This window comes from Odontesthes bonariensis, chromosome 22 (assembly GCF_027942865.1).
Source record: "Odontesthes bonariensis isolate fOdoBon6 chromosome 22, fOdoBon6.hap1, whole genome shotgun sequence".
Classification (NCBI taxonomy): domain Eukaryota; kingdom Metazoa; phylum Chordata; class Actinopteri; order Atheriniformes; family Atherinopsidae; genus Odontesthes; species Odontesthes bonariensis.
The window spans coordinates 1240811-1257013 of record NC_134527.1 but is presented as its reverse complement, the minus strand read 5'-3'; the positions used below and the strand labels follow the sequence as shown (position 1 = coordinate 1257013).

At 42.7% G+C, this 16203-nt stretch overlaps 1 protein-coding gene across 4 annotated transcripts in view; it reads left to right on the top strand.

The window, feature by feature from the left end:
- myo18b (myosin XVIIIB) overlaps window positions 1-16203 on the top strand; it is an 85473-nt gene that overhangs the window by 22081 nt on the left and 47189 nt on the right. For 3 of the 4 annotated variants that reach the window (XM_075456579.1, XM_075456580.1, XM_075456578.1), the window contains exons 9-12: window positions 11262-11404; window positions 11483-11583; window positions 14080-14143; window positions 15381-15525. In XM_075456579.1, coding sequence (XP_075312694.1) covers window positions 11262-11404; window positions 11483-11583; window positions 14080-14143; window positions 15381-15525 — 453 coding nt within the window. The remainder of the gene's footprint in view (window positions 1-11261; window positions 11405-11482; window positions 11584-14079; window positions 14144-15380; window positions 15526-16203) is intronic. The other variant, XM_075456581.1, reaches the window with a different exon arrangement.

Here is a 16203-nt window from a genome sequence, read left to right as displayed (position 1 = left end):
TAAACTCTGAGGTGGTTCTGAGGTGGTTCTGACTGTAAACTCTGAGGTGGTTCTGACTGTAAACTCTGAGGTGGTTCTGGCTGTAAACTCTGAGGTGGTTCTGGCTGTAAACTCTGAGGTGGTTCTGACTGTAAACTCTGAGGTGGTTCTGACTGTAAACTCTGAGGTGGTTCTGACTGTAAACTCTGAGGTGGTTCTGACTGTAAACTCTGAGGTGGTTCTGGCTGTAAACTCTGAGGTGGTTCTGACTGTAAACTCTGAGGTGGTTCTGTAAACTCTGAGGTGGTTCTGTAAACTCTGAGGTGGTTCTGGCTGTAAACTCTGAGGTGGTTCTGTAAACTCTGAGGTGGTTCTGGCTGTAAACTCTGAGGTGGTTCTGGCTGTAAACTCTGAGGTGGTTCTGACTGTAAACTCTGAGGTGGTTCTGTAAACTCTGAGGTGGTTCTGGCTGTAAACTCTGAGGTGGTTCTGGCTGTAAACTCTGAGGTGGTTCTGTAAACTCTGAGGTGGTTCTGACTGTAAACTCTGAGGTGGTTCTGTAAACTCTGAGGTGGTTCTGACTGTAAACTCTGAGGTGGTTCTGAGGTGGTTCTGACTGTAAACTCTGAGGTGGTTCTGTAAACTCTGAGGTGGTTCTGACTGTAAACTCTGAGGTGGTTCTGAGGTAGTTCTGTAAACTCTGAGGTGGTTCTGGCTGTAAACTCTGAGGTGGTTCTGACTGTAAACTCTGAGGTGGTTCTGTAAACTCTGAGGTGGTTCTGACTGTAAACTCTGAGGTGGTTCTGTAAACTCTGAGGTGGTTCTGACTGTAAACTCTGAGGTGGTTCTGAGGTGGTTCTGACTGTAAACTCTGAGGTGGTTCTGAGGTGGTTCTGACTGTAAACTCTGAGGTGGTTCTGGCTGTAAACTCTGAGGTGGTTCTGTAAACTCTGAGGTGGTTCTGACTGTAAACTCTGAGGTGGTTCTGAGGTGGTTCTGACTGTAAACTCTGAGGTGGTTCTGAGGTGATTCTGACTGTAAACTCTGAGGTGGTTCTGAGGTGGTTCTGACTGTAAACTCTGAGGTGGTTCTGTAAACTCTGAGGTGGTTCTGACTGTAAACTCTGAGGTGGTTCTGAGGTGGTTCTGGCTGTAAACTCTGAGGTGGTTCTGGCTGTAAACTCTGAGGTGGTTCTGTAAACTCTGAGGTGGTTCTGGCTGTAAACTCTGAGGTGGTTCTGGCTGTAAACTCTGAGGTGGTTCTGGCTGTAAACTCTGAGGTGGTTCTGACTGTAAACTCTGAGGTGGTTCTGACTGTAAACTCTGAGGTGGTTCTGGCTGTAAACTCTGAGGTGGTTCTGACTGTAAACTCTGAGGTGGTTCTGTAAACTCTGAGGTGGTTCTGTAAACTCTGAGGTGGTTCTGGCTGTAAACTCTGAGGTGGTTCTGTAAACTCTGAGGTGGTTCTGGCTGTAAACTCTGAGGTGGTTCTGGCTGTAAACTCTGAGGTGGTTCTGACTGTAAACTCTGAGGTGGTTGTGTAAACTCTGAGGTGGTTCTGAGGTGGTTCTGTAAACTCTGAGGTGGTTCTGACTGTAAACTCTGAGGTGGTTCTGAGGTGGTTCTGACTGTAAACTCTGAGGTGGTTCTGAGGTGGTTCTGACTGTAAACTCTGAGGTGGTTCTGAGGTGGTTCTGGCTGTAAACTCTGAGGTGGTTCTGAGATGGTTCTGGCTGTAAACTCTGAGGTGGTTCTGGCTGTAAACTCTGAGGTGGTTCGGAGGTGGTTCTGGCTGTAAACTCTGAGGTGGTTCTGAGGTGGTTCTGGCTGTAAACTCTGAGGTGGTTCTGAGGTGGTTCTGGCTGTAAACTCTGAGGTGGTTCTGGCTGTAAACTCTGAGGTGGTTCTGAGATGGTTCTGGCTGTAAACTCTGAGGTGGTTCTGAGGTGGTTCTGGCTGTAAACTCTGAGGTGGTTCTGAGGTGGTTCTGGCTGTAAACTCTGAGGTGGTTCTGGCTGTAAACTCTGAGGTGGTTCTGTAAACTCTGAGGTGGTTCTGTAAACTCTGAGGTGGTTCTGGCTGTAAACTCTGAGGTGGTTCTGGCTGTAAACTCTGAGGTGGTTCTGACTGTAAACTCTGAGGTGGTTCTGGCTGTAAACTCTGAGGTGGTTCTGACTGTAAACTCTGAGGTGGTTCTGTAAACTCTGAGGTGGTTCTGGCTGTAAACTCTGAGGTGGTTCTGACTGTAAACTCTGAGGTGGTTCTGTAAACTCTGAGGTGGTTCTGTAAACTCTGAGGTGGTTCTGGCTGTAAACTCTGAGGTGGTTCTGTAAACTCTGAGGTGGTTCTGGCTGTAAACTCTGAGGTGGTTCTGGCTGTAAACTCTGAGGTGGTTCTGACTGTAAACTCTGAGGTGGTTGTGTAAACTCTGAGGTGGTTCTGAGGTAGTTCTGTAAACTCTGAGGTGGTTCTGGCTGTAAACTCTGAGGTGGTTCTGACTGTAAACTCTGAGGTGGTTCTGTAAACTCTGAGGTGGTTCTGACTGTAAACTCTGAGGTGGTTCTGAGGTGGTTCTGACTGTAAACTCTGAGGTGGTTCTGAGGTGGTTCTGACTGTAAACTCTGAGGTGGTTCTGGCTGTAAACTCTGAGGTGGTTCTGTAAACTCTGAGGTGGTTCTGACTGTAAACTCTGAGGTGGTTCTGAGGTGGTTCTGACTGTAAACTCTGAGGTGGTTCTGAGGTGATTCTGACTGTAAACTCTGAGGTGGTTCTGTAAACTCTGAGGTGGTTCTGTAAACTCTGAGGTGGTTCTGGCTGTAAACTCTGAGGTGGTTCTGACTGTAAACTCTGAGGTGGTTCTGAGGTGGTTCTGACTGTAAACTCTGAGGTGGTTCTGAGGTGGTTCTGGCTGTAAACTCTGAGGTGGTTCTGACTGTAAACTCTGAGGTGGTTCTGACTGTAAACTCTGAGGTGGTTCTGGCTGTAAACTCTGAGGTGGTTCTGGCTGTAAACTCTGAGGTGGTTCTGTAAACTCTGAGGTGGTTCTGGCTGTAAACTCTGAGGTGGTTCTGGCTGTAAACTCTGAGGTGGTTCTGTAATCTCTGAGGTGGTTCTGACTGTAAACTCTGAGGTGGTTCTGACTGTAAACTCTGAGGTGGTTCTGGCTGTAAACTCTGAGGTGGTTCTGGCTGTAAACTCTGAGGTGGTTCTGGCTGTAAACTCTGAGGTGGTTCTGAGGTGGTTCTGACTGTAAACTCTGAGGTGGTTCTGACTGTAAACTCTGAGGTGGTTCTGGCTGTAAACTCTGAGGTGGTTCTGGCTGTAAACTCTGAGGTGGTTCTGACTGTAAACTCTGAGGTGGTTCTGACTGTAAACTCTGAGGTGGTTCTGACTGTAAACTCTGAGGTGGTTCTGACTGTAAACTCTGAGGTGGTTCTGGCTGTAAACTCTGAGGTGGTTCTGACTGTAAACTCTGAGGTGGTTCTGGCTGTAAACTCTGAGGTGGTTCTGACTGTAAACTCTGAGGTGGTTCTGTAAACTCTGAGGTGGTTCTGGCTGTAAACTCTGAGGTGGTTCTGACTGTAAACTCTGAGGTGGTTCTGTAAACTCTGAGGTGGTTCTGTAAACTCTGAGGTGGTTCTGGCTGTAAACTCTGAGGTGGTTCTGTAAACTCTGAGGTGGTTCTGTAAACTCTGAGGTGGTTCTGGCTGTAAACTCTGAGGTGGTTCTGTAAACTCTGAGGTGGTTCTGGCTGTAAACTCTGAGGTGGTTCTGGCTGTAAACTCTGAGGTGGTTCTGACTGTAAACTCTGAGGTGGTTCTGTAAACTCTGAGGTGGTTCTGGCTGTAAACTCTGAGGTGGTTCTGGCTGTAAACTCTGAGGTGGTTCTGTAAACTCTGAGGTGGTTCTGACTGTAAACTCTGAGGTGGTTCTGTAAACTCTGAGGTGGTTCTGACTGTAAACTCTGAGGTGGTTCTGAGGTGGTTCTGACTGTAAACTCTGAGGTGGTTCTGTAAACTCTGAGGTGGTTCTGACTGTAAACTCTGAGGTGGTTCTGAGGTAGTTCTGTAAACTCTGAGGTGGTTCTGGCTGTAAACTCTGAGGTGGTTCTGACTGTAAACTCTGAGGTGGTTCTGTAAACTCTGAGGTGGTTCTGACTGTAAACTCTGAGGTGGTTCTGTAAACTCTGAGGTGGTTCTGACTGTAAACTCTGAGGTGGTTCTGAGGTGGTTCTGACTGTAAACTCTGAGGTGGTTCTGAGGTGGTTCTGACTGTAAACTCTGAGGTGGTTCTGGCTGTAAACTCTGAGGTGGTTCTGTAAACTCTGAGGTGGTTCTGACTGTAAACTCTGAGGTGGTTCTGAGGTGGTTCTGACTGTAAACTCTGAGGTGGTTCTGAGGTGATTCTGACTGTAAACTCTGAGGTGGTTCTGAGGTGGTTCTGACTGTAAACTCTGAGGTGGTTCTGTAAACTCTGAGGTGGTTCTGACTGTAAACTCTGAGGTGGTTCTGAGGTGATTCTGACTGTAAACTCTGAGGTGGTTCTGTAAACTCTGAGGTGGTTCTGTAAACTCTGAGGTGGTTCTGACTGTAAACTCTGAGGTGGTTCTGACTGTAAACTCTGAGGTGGTTCTGGCTGTAAACTCTGAGGTGGTTCTGACTGTAAACTCTGAGGTGGTTCTGACTGTAAACTCTGAGGTGGTTCTGTAAACTCTGAGGTGGTTCTGACTGTAAACTCTGAGGTGGTTCTGTAAACTCTGAGGTGGTTCTGGCTGTAAACTCTGAGGTGGTTCTGACTGTAAACTCTGAGGTGGTTCTGACTGTAAACTCTGAGGTGGTTCTGTAAACTCTGAGGTGGTTCTGACTGTAAACTCTGAGGTGGTTCTGAGGTGGTTCTGACTGTAAACTCTGAGGTGGTTCTGAGGTGGTTCTGACTGTAAACTCTGAGGTGGTTCTGGCTGTAAACTCTGAGGTGGTTCTGTAAACTCTGAGGTGGTTCTGACTGTAAACTCTGAGGTGGTTCTGAGGTGGTTCTGACTGTAAACTCTGAGGTGGTTCTGAGGTGATTCTGACTGTAAACTCTGAGGTGGTTCTGAGGTGGTTCTGACTGTAAACTCTGAGGTGGTTCTGTAAACTCTGAGGTGGTTCTGACTGTAAACTCTGAGGTGGTTCTGAGGTGGTTCTGGCTGTAAACTCTGAGGTGGTTCTGGCTGTAAACTCTGAGGTGGTTCTGTAAACTCTGAGGTGGTTCTGGCTGTAAACTCTGAGGTGGTTCTGGCTGTAAACTCTGAGGTGGTTCTGGCTGTAAACTCTGAGGTGGTTCTGACTGTAAACTCTGAGGTGGTTCTGACTGTAAACTCTGAGGTGGTTCTGGCTGTAAACTCTGAGGTGGTTCTGACTGTAAACTCTGAGGTGGTTCTGTAAACTCTGAGGTGGTTCTGTAAACTCTGAGGTGGTTCTGGCTGTAAACTCTGAGGTGGTTCTGTAAACTCTGAGGTGGTTCTGGCTGTAAACTCTGAGGTGGTTCTGGCTGTAAACTCTGAGGTGGTTCTGACTGTAAACTCTGAGGTGGTTGTGTAAACTCTGAGGTGGTTCTGAGGTGGTTCTGTAAACTCTGAGGTGGTTCTGACTGTAAACTCTGAGGTGGTTCTGAGGTGGTTCTGACTGTAAACTCTGAGGTGGTTCTGAGGTGGTTCTGACTGTAAACTCTGAGGTGGTTCTGAGGTGGTTCTGGCTGTAAACTCTGAGGTGGTTCTGAGATGGTTCTGGCTGTAAACTCTGAGGTGGTTCTGGCTGTAAACTCTGAGGTGGTTCGGAGGTGGTTCTGGCTGTAAACTCTGAGGTGGTTCTGAGGTGGTTCTGGCTGTAAACTCTGAGGTGGTTCTGAGGTGGTTCTGGCTGTAAACTCTGAGGTGGTTCTGGCTGTAAACTCTGAGGTGGTTCTGAGATGGTTCTGGCTGTAAACTCTGAGGTGGTTCTGAGGTGGTTCTGGCTGTAAACTCTGAGGTGGTTCTGAGGTGGTTCTGGCTGTAAACTCTGAGGTGGTTCTGGCTGTAAACTCTGAGGTGGTTCTGTAAACTCTGAGGTGGTTCTGTAAACTCTGAGGTGGTTCTGGCTGTAAACTCTGAGGTGGTTCTGGCTGTAAACTCTGAGGTGGTTCTGACTGTAAACTCTGAGGTGGTTCTGGCTGTAAACTCTGAGGTGGTTCTGACTGTAAACTCTGAGGTGGTTCTGTAAACTCTGAGGTGGTTCTGGCTGTAAACTCTGAGGTGGTTCTGACTGTAAACTCTGAGGTGGTTCTGTAAACTCTGAGGTGGTTCTGTAAACTCTGAGGTGGTTCTGGCTGTAAACTCTGAGGTGGTTCTGTAAACTCTGAGGTGGTTCTGGCTGTAAACTCTGAGGTGGTTCTGGCTGTAAACTCTGAGGTGGTTCTGACTGTAAACTCTGAGGTGGTTGTGTAAACTCTGAGGTGGTTCTGAGGTAGTTCTGTAAACTCTGAGGTGGTTCTGGCTGTAAACTCTGAGGTGGTTCTGACTGTAAACTCTGAGGTGGTTCTGTAAACTCTGAGGTGGTTCTGACTGTAAACTCTGAGGTGGTTCTGAGGTGGTTCTGACTGTAAACTCTGAGGTGGTTCTGAGGTGGTTCTGACTGTAAACTCTGAGGTGGTTCTGGCTGTAAACTCTGAGGTGGTTCTGTAAACTCTGAGGTGGTTCTGACTGTAAACTCTGAGGTGGTTCTGAGGTGGTTCTGACTGTAAACTCTGAGGTGGTTCTGAGGTGATTCTGACTGTAAACTCTGAGGTGGTTCTGTAAACTCTGAGGTGGTTCTGTAAACTCTGAGGTGGTTCTGGCTGTAAACTCTGAGGTGGTTCTGACTGTAAACTCTGAGGTGGTTCTGAGGTGGTTCTGACTGTAAACTCTGAGGTGGTTCTGAGGTGGTTCTGGCTGTAAACTCTGAGGTGGTTCTGACTGTAAACTCTGAGGTGGTTCTGACTGTAAACTCTGAGGTGGTTCTGGCTGTAAACTCTGAGGTGGTTCTGGCTGTAAACTCTGAGGTGGTTCTGTAAACTCTGAGGTGGTTCTGGCTGTAAACTCTGAGGTGGTTCTGGCTGTAAACTCTGAGGTGGTTCTGTAATCTCTGAGGTGGTTCTGACTGTAAACTCTGAGGTGGTTCTGACTGTAAACTCTGAGGTGGTTCTGGCTGTAAACTCTGAGGTGGTTCTGGCTGTAAACTCTGAGGTGGTTCTGGCTGTAAACTCTGAGGTGGTTCTGAGGTGGTTCTGACTGTAAACTCTGAGGTGGTTCTGACTGTAAACTCTGAGGTGGTTCTGGCTGTAAACTCTGAGGTGGTTCTGGCTGTAAACTCTGAGGTGGTTCTGACTGTAAACTCTGAGGTGGTTCTGACTGTAAACTCTGAGGTGGTTCTGACTGTAAACTCTGAGGTGGTTCTGACTGTAAACTCTGAGGTGGTTCTGGCTGTAAACTCTGAGGTGGTTCTGACTGTAAACTCTGAGGTGGTTCTGGCTGTAAACTCTGAGGTGGTTCTGACTGTAAACTCTGAGGTGGTTCTGTAAACTCTGAGGTGGTTCTGGCTGTAAACTCTGAGGTGGTTCTGACTGTAAACTCTGAGGTGGTTCTGTAAACTCTGAGGTGGTTCTGTAAACTCTGAGGTGGTTCTGGCTGTAAACTCTGAGGTGGTTCTGTAAACTCTGAGGTGGTTCTGTAAACTCTGAGGTGGTTCTGGCTGTAAACTCTGAGGTGGTTCTGTAAACTCTGAGGTGGTTCTGGCTGTAAACTCTGAGGTGGTTCTGGCTGTAAACTCTGAGGTGGTTCTGACTGTAAACTCTGAGGTGGTTCTGTAAACTCTGAGGTGGTTCTGGCTGTAAACTCTGAGGTGGTTCTGGCTGTAAACTCTGAGGTGGTTCTGTAAACTCTGAGGTGGTTCTGACTGTAAACTCTGAGGTGGTTCTGTAAACTCTGAGGTGGTTCTGACTGTAAACTCTGAGGTGGTTCTGAGGTGGTTCTGACTGTAAACTCTGAGGTGGTTCTGTAAACTCTGAGGTGGTTCTGACTGTAAACTCTGAGGTGGTTCTGAGGTAGTTCTGTAAACTCTGAGGTGGTTCTGGCTGTAAACTCTGAGGTGGTTCTGACTGTAAACTCTGAGGTGGTTCTGTAAACTCTGAGGTGGTTCTGACTGTAAACTCTGAGGTGGTTCTGTAAACTCTGAGGTGGTTCTGACTGTAAACTCTGAGGTGGTTCTGAGGTGGTTCTGACTGTAAACTCTGAGGTGGTTCTGAGGTGGTTCTGACTGTAAACTCTGAGGTGGTTCTGGCTGTAAACTCTGAGGTGGTTCTGTAAACTCTGAGGTGGTTCTGACTGTAAACTCTGAGGTGGTTCTGAGGTGGTTCTGACTGTAAACTCTGAGGTGGTTCTGAGGTGATTCTGACTGTAAACTCTGAGGTGGTTCTGAGGTGGTTCTGACTGTAAACTCTGAGGTGGTTCTGTAAACTCTGAGGTGGTTCTGACTGTAAACTCTGAGGTGGTTCTGAGGTGATTCTGACTGTAAACTCTGAGGTGGTTCTGTAAACTCTGAGGTGGTTCTGTAAACTCTGAGGTGGTTCTGACTGTAAACTCTGAGGTGGTTCTGACTGTAAACTCTGAGGTGGTTCTGGCTGTAAACTCTGAGGTGGTTCTGACTGTAAACTCTGAGGTGGTTCTGACTGTAAACTCTGAGGTGGTTCTGTAAACTCTGAGGTGGTTCTGACTGTAAACTCTGAGGTGGTTCTGTAAACTCTGAGGTGGTTCTGGCTGTAAACTCTGAGGTGGTTCTGACTGTAAACTCTGAGGTGGTTCTGACTGTAAACTCTGAGGTGGTTCTGTAAACTCTGAGGTGGTTCTGTAAACTCTGAGGTGGTTCTGACTGTAAACTCTGAGGTGGTTCTGACTGTAAACTCTGAGGTGGTTCTGGCTGTAAACTCTGAGGTGGTTCTGGCTGTAAACTCTGAGGTGGTTCTGACTGTAAACTCTGAGGTGGTTCTGTAAACTCTGAGGTGGTTCTGTAAACTCTGAGGTGGTTCTGACTGTAAACTCTGAGGTGGTTCTGACTGTAAACTCTGAGGTGGTTCTGACTGTAAACTCTGAGGTGGTTCTGTAAACTCTGAGGTGGTGCTGGCTGTAAACTCTGAGGTGGTTCTGTAAACTCTGAGGTGGTTCTGACTGTAAACTCTGAGGTGGTTCTGACTGTAAACTCTGAGGTGGTTCTGGCTGTAAACTCTGAGGTGGTTCTGGCTGTAAACTCTGAGGTGGTTCTGACTGTAAACTCTGAGGTAAACTCTGGTTTGGCTGGAGGAGGTTCAGGACCAGCAGGTCTCAGTGGCCATGACTTGTGGAGTCCCCCAGGGGTCAATTCTTGGACCTCTTCTGTTTAACTTGTATATGCTCCCTTTGGGTCAGATATTGCAGAACTTTAACATCAATTATCACAGTTTATGCAGACGATACACAACTTTATGTGTCTCTGTCACCATGGCGACTGCAGCCCAGCAGACGTACTGTGTCAGTGTCTGGATACATCTGTGATCTGTTCAGAGAATATAAAGCCAGCAGAGCTCTTAGATCCAAGGACTCAGGTCAGCTGGTCCAGTCCAGAGTCCAGACTAAACATGGAGAAGCAGCATTTAGCTGTTATGCTGCAAACAAGTGGAACAAACTGCCAGTGGAGATTAAACTTTCACCAAATGGAGACATTTTTAAATCCAGGTTAAAAACATTTCTGTTCTCATGTGTCTATGCATGAAATCTGCACGATATCTTTGAACTTATCTGGACTGTTGCTGGTTTTTAATCATTTTAATTATTTTATTTGTTTCTCTTTATGTTCTTTTAATCATTTTAATTATTCTATTTCTTTCTCTTTCTCTTCTTTTAATCATTTTAATATATTTATTTGTTTCTCTTTATATTCTTTTAATCATTTTAATTATTTTATTTGTTTCTCTTTATGTTCTTTTAATCATTTTAATTATTCTATTTCTTTCTCTTTCTCTTCTTTTAATCATTTTAATATATTTATTTGTTTCTCTTTATGTTCTTTTAATCATTTTAATTATTTTATTTGTTTCTCTTTATATTCTTTTATGTATTTTTAATGCTTCTTCCACTCCCTGCTGCAATGCTTTTATTTTATGTGAAGCACTTTGAACTGTTTGTACATGAAATGTGCTACAAATAATTTGATTTGATTTGATATGATATGATTTGATTTGATATGATTTGATATGATTTGATTTGATATGATTTGATTTGATTTGATATGATTTGATTTGATTTGATTTGATTTATTTTAATATGATATGATTTGATATGATTTGATATGATTTGATATGATTTGATATGATTTGATTTGATTTATTTTAATATGATATGATTTGATTTGATATGATTTGATTTGATATGATTTGATTTGATATGATTTGATTTATTTTAATATGATATGATTTGATATGATTTGATTTGATATGATTTGATTTGATATGATTTGATTTGATTTATTTTAATATGATATGATTTGATTTGATATGATTTGATTTGATATGATTTGATTTATTTTAATATGATATGATTTGATTTGATATGATTTGATTTGATTTGATATGATTTGATTTGATATGATTTGATTTATTTTAATATGATATGATTTGATTTGATATGATTTGATTTGATATGATTTGTTTTATTTTAATATGATATGATTTGATATGATTTGATTTGATATGATTTGATTTGATATGATTTGTTTTATTTTAATATGATTTGATTTGATATGATTTGATTTGATATGATTTGTTTTATTTTAATATGATATGATTTGATATGATTTGATTTGATATGATTTGATTTGATATGATTTGATTTATTTTAATATGATATGATTTGATTTGATATGATTTGATTTGATATGATTTGTTTTATTTTAATATGATATGATTTGATATGATTTGATTTGATATGATTTGATTTGATTTGATTTGTTTTATTTTAATATGATATGATTTGATATGATTTGATTTGATATGATATGATTTGACTTGATTTGATTTGATTTGATATGATTTGATTTGACATGACATGACATGACATGACATGACATGACTTGATTTGATTTGATTTGATTTGATATGATTTGATGACGCGCTGCTGCCACATTAAAGATGCGCTGAAATGGTTCCTCACCTCTCGGCAGCTGGAGGGATTCCTCTCTAACTGAGGCTGTTTTCTGTCTCCAGGGGAGCGCCTTCAGGCCATGTTCACCATCCTCAGATCCTTCGGCTGCGTCAGCTCTCCGCACAGCGACGCCTCGTCTCGATTCGCCATGGTCTTCTCTCTGGACTTTAACCACGCCGGGCAGGTCGCTGCCGGACACCTGCAGGTACACGCACACGCATGTCAGTAAACAAGCTGACGGGTTCTTCTTGCCCTCCGTGAGCTCTCCTTCTTCTCCCCGCAGACCATGATGTTGGACAAGTGGAAGGTGTGCCATAAATCTCCAGGAGAGAGCAACTTCCTGGTCTTCTCTCAGATGCTGGCAGGAATCAGCACGGAGACCAGGTAGCTTCCACATCTGGAAACTCAGCGTCCTCTGCTTTTCTGTTTCTGTTTTCTGTCCCTCTGCATTCTTACTCTCAGTTCTGCTCACTTTACTGACGCCTGATTAACAAAGGCTGTGTTCCAAACCGCATACTTTCCTACTTCTCCTACTTCTCCTACTAACTTTCTGAGTTAGTATGCGAGTTTGAGTAAGCGAGAAGTTCCCGGATGCATACTAGATTCTCTGAAATGTTGGGTATGCATCATGAGGTTACTACTCATACTCAAACTACCCAAGATGCAACGTAGCGTGACGTCGCCGATCGTCATTTCCTGTCAAAACGGCAGTTTCAAGCTAGCTACAACGAGGGTAGGTTCACTTCCTGTTTTCAAAACAAAAGCACCAATTGTATGGTAATGGCTTTCCCTATGATAAAAGGCAACGGGTATTTTATTTTGTGAAAATAACCGGAAGTGCGTTGCTCACTGCGGCTAGCTTTAGTAGCGCCGAATTCGTGGGAACAAAATTGTAAACAGCCGGTATTTTGTCAGGTTTTCAACACGTTGGGGATCTAAACGACTACTTTCTCTCCTGAAAATGTTTCAAATGTTGCTAAAGTTTACAGAGTTTAGAGCTTAAGAGAAATCAGCTTCAGGCCGGCTGATTTCAGCTCGGGCAGGAGCGAAATGCATTGTGGGTAAATGCTCTGCATACTGTCTGATCGATGAGTATGCAGTATGTAGTATGTAGTATGCAGTATGGAAGTATGTAGTATGCAGTATGTAGTATGCAGTATGGAAGTATGTAGTATGCAGTATGTAGTATGCAGTATGGAAGTATGTAGTATGCAGTATGGAGTATGGAAGTATGTAGTATGCAGTATGTAGTATTGAAGTATGTAGTATGCAGTATGTAGTATTGAAGTATGTAGTATGCAGTATGTAGTATGTAGTATCGAGTATGGAAGTATGTAGTATGCAGTATGTAGTATACAGTATGTAGTATGCAGTATGGAAGTATGTAGTATGCATTATGCAGTATGTAGTATTGAAGTATGTAGTATGGAAGTATGTAGTATACAGTATGTAGTATACAGTATGTAGTATACAGTATGTAGTATACAGTATGCAGTATGTAGTATGTAGTATGTAGTATGCAGTATGGAAGTATGTAGTATGCAGTATGTAGTATGCAGTATGGAAGTATGTAGTATGCAGTATGGAAGTATGTAGTATGCAGTATGTAGTATGCAGTCTGTAGTATGCAGTATGCAGTATGGAAGTATGTAGTATGCAGTATGTAGTATGCAGTATGCAGTCTGTAGTATGCAGTATGTAGTATGCAGTATGGAAGTATGTAGTATGCAGTATGTAGTATGCAGTCTGTAGTATGTAGTATGCAGTATGTAGTATGTAGTATGCAGTATGTAGTATGTAGTATGCAGTCTGTAGTATGTAGTATGCAGTATGGAAGTATGTAGTATGCAGTATGTAGTATGTAGTATGCAGTCTGTAGTATGCAGTATGTAGTATGCAGTATGCAGTATGGAAGTATGTAGTATGCAGTATGTAGTATGTAGTATGCGGTCTGTAGTATGCGGTCTGTAGTATGCAGTATGTAGTATGCAGTATGGAAGTATGTAGTATGCAGTATGTAGTATGCAGTATGGAAGTATGTAGTATGCAGTATGTAGTATGTAGTATGCAGTATGTAGTATGCAGTATGGAAGTATGTAGTATGCAGTATGCAGTATGCAGTATGGAAGTATGTAGTATGCAGTATGTAATACTTTTTCCCAGTGCCATTCCACATTATTACACATAATTTAATTTCTGAACATCTATGGTTTGATTTCTTTGTATGTATGCATTACTTGGGTTGTTACCGACATCTGGTGAAAATTTCATGTCAATAGCACCTCTAGAAATATATTTACTGATAAAAATGGTGACGTGTTCAATACTTATTTCACCCGCTGTAACTGATGATGCAGTTCAGCTCTCAAAGGTTCTAAATACGTAATATGAAAAAATAAATCAATTCTTTAAGAGAATATTTCAAATAGTTTGAAGTGTATATGTCAGATGTTCAATATGTTAACTCGTTCTTTAAATCATTTAATCATTAAAATGGTTCAGAAGAGCCTTTTTGTTGTCGTCTCGCTGCTGGAAATGGACTCATTATGGGATTAAATCTGCTGCTTCTCAACAACGCTTCGTGTAACTTCTCATTAAAAAGTCAGGGTTTAGGACGTCTTGTCAGCTCTCTGAGTTCCATCAGCTGATCCATCTCAGCTGGGTTCATATTAATAAATCTGGAACAAAGACCTCAGTGACAGGGAATCTGATTTATTACCGAGTTTAACGTTCATCTGATTATGTGACAGCAGCTCTTGCCCATTATGACATCGTTGTATTTGCACTTAACCCGAGGAAAGGATCTGAATCCAGATTAATTTCCTCTAAGTGTTTCTCTGCTCCCGTTCAACATGATTTCCATCTCTGGTTCTTCAACAGGACGGAGCTGCAGCTGCACCAACTCCCCGAGTCCAACTCCTTTGGTATAGTCCATCCCACAAAGGTACAGTGATCCCCCCCGGTGGGATCGCAGAGGATGCTTTCATGTTATCTGTTTTTTTCTCATCGTTATCCAGTAACGGTGTCGTGTTAAGGTAATTAAACACCTAAAGTGGGATGATGACACTCTGATTATATGAGCCATTCGCTCTCAGCTGATAAAAGGACAATATTAATTACAATTATCTGTAATTAAGGGTGATTCAATAACCAAAAGACAGACAGTTGTATTCGCTGACAGGAATCAGGATTATAGTGTTATGATTAGGGCTGGGCGAGTTAACTCGTTAATTATGTAACGCCGATAAATATTTTATCGCGCATTAACGCAGTTTTTTTATTTATTATTTTTTTATTTTTTGGGGGGGCTTTTGTGCCTTTAATGGAAAGTTCAGAGAGACAGGAAGCAGGGGGCAGAGAGAGGGGGAACAACATGCAGCACAGGGCCGTCGAACCGGGGCCAGCTGCAGCGAGGACTATAGCCTCTGTACATGGGGCGCCTGCTCAGCCCACTACGCCACGGACCCCCCCTGTTTTATTATTTATTTTATTATTGTAAAAGTCTGTTGCTCACAGACTTTTATTTTGTAAAAGTCTGTTGCTCCCAGGCTTTTATTTTGTAAAAGTCTGTAGCTCCCAGGCTTTTATTTTGTAAAAGTCTGTAGCTCACAGGCTTTTATTTTGTAAAAGTCTGCTGCTGTCTGCTGTGGAACAGGAAAAGAAAGTAATCTTTGGATCCACCAAACATGGAGAAGGGTACGGAACTTTTACTCGGCCATTTTCATGTTAAAGTTCTTCCAGACGGCGGAGTCGACAGAACCAAAGTCATCTGTAAACTCTGCCAAGTTGAATTGTCTTCTCAGCGTAGTAGTTCCAGTCTAAAATATCACTTAAAGGCAAAACACACAACTGATAGCAGCAAGTCATTCAAGGAAACAGACAGTGGAGCGAGGCTTCTACATAAAAACTACAGAAAGATGCTGATGTTAAAAGTGTGTTTGCACAACAAATGTTATGGCACTTTCATTCATATGGCAGCACATTTAAAATAAAGCTAAATGCTAAAAGCTATACACTACTTTTGGATTCATTTTTGGATTCTGCGTACAAATGAGATTAATCGTGATTAATCAGGGAAATCATGCGATTAACTAGATTAAACATTTTAATGGTTGCCCATCCTCCCACCTTGTTAAGTGTCTGACTCTCAGAAACAGCATCCTTCTTCTGTCTGCTCGCAGGTTGAGGAGAAACAACGCGCCTCCGTCGCCTTCACCAAGCTGCTGATCGCCATGGAAACGCTGGGGTTCTCAGCCGGCGAGCAGAAGGCGATCTGGCATGTTCTGGCCTGTATTTACCATCTGGGAGCTGCCGGGGCCTGCAAAGGTAACGCTGAACCATCAGCTTCATCCGCCACACAGTCCTGCAAATGTTCTGTGAATATGACCGAGTTGGTCTGACACACTGGAAAAAATGCCCCTCCAAAAATAAGTATAAAAACAACAAATAAAAGACGTTTTTGCTTGAAATAAGCAAAACAAATCTGCCAATGGAACTAGTGAAAATTGACTTGTCAAGATTTGTTGAAATAAAATGTGATATTTGGGACTTTTGAGATAAAAGTGATCTTGAAATTAGCTTAAAAACCTCTTCAAATGTAAAAAAAAAAGCTTGTTTAAGATATGTGACTCAAAACAATTTGTTTTCAAGACTTTTATTTCAAGAAATCTTGACAAGCCGATTTTCACTAGTTCCATTTGCAGATTTTTTTTGTTTATTTCAAGCAAAAACGTGTTTTATTTGTTGTTTTCCTTACTTATTTTTGGAGGGGCATTTTTTCCAGTGCAGCTCAACTGTGAGGATTTGACTGAAGACAAGTTTCAGTGCAATCTGTTGGTTTCCTTAGCTAGGAAATTGTTTTTGAATTGGCCCTATATGAACAAATTGGATTATTTTATGAATAATTATGATTAAAATTAATTGAATTCCAATTGGCATGAATTGGACTTTATTATCTAAGTGCCTTGAGATGACATTTGTTGTATTTGGCGCTATATAAATAAA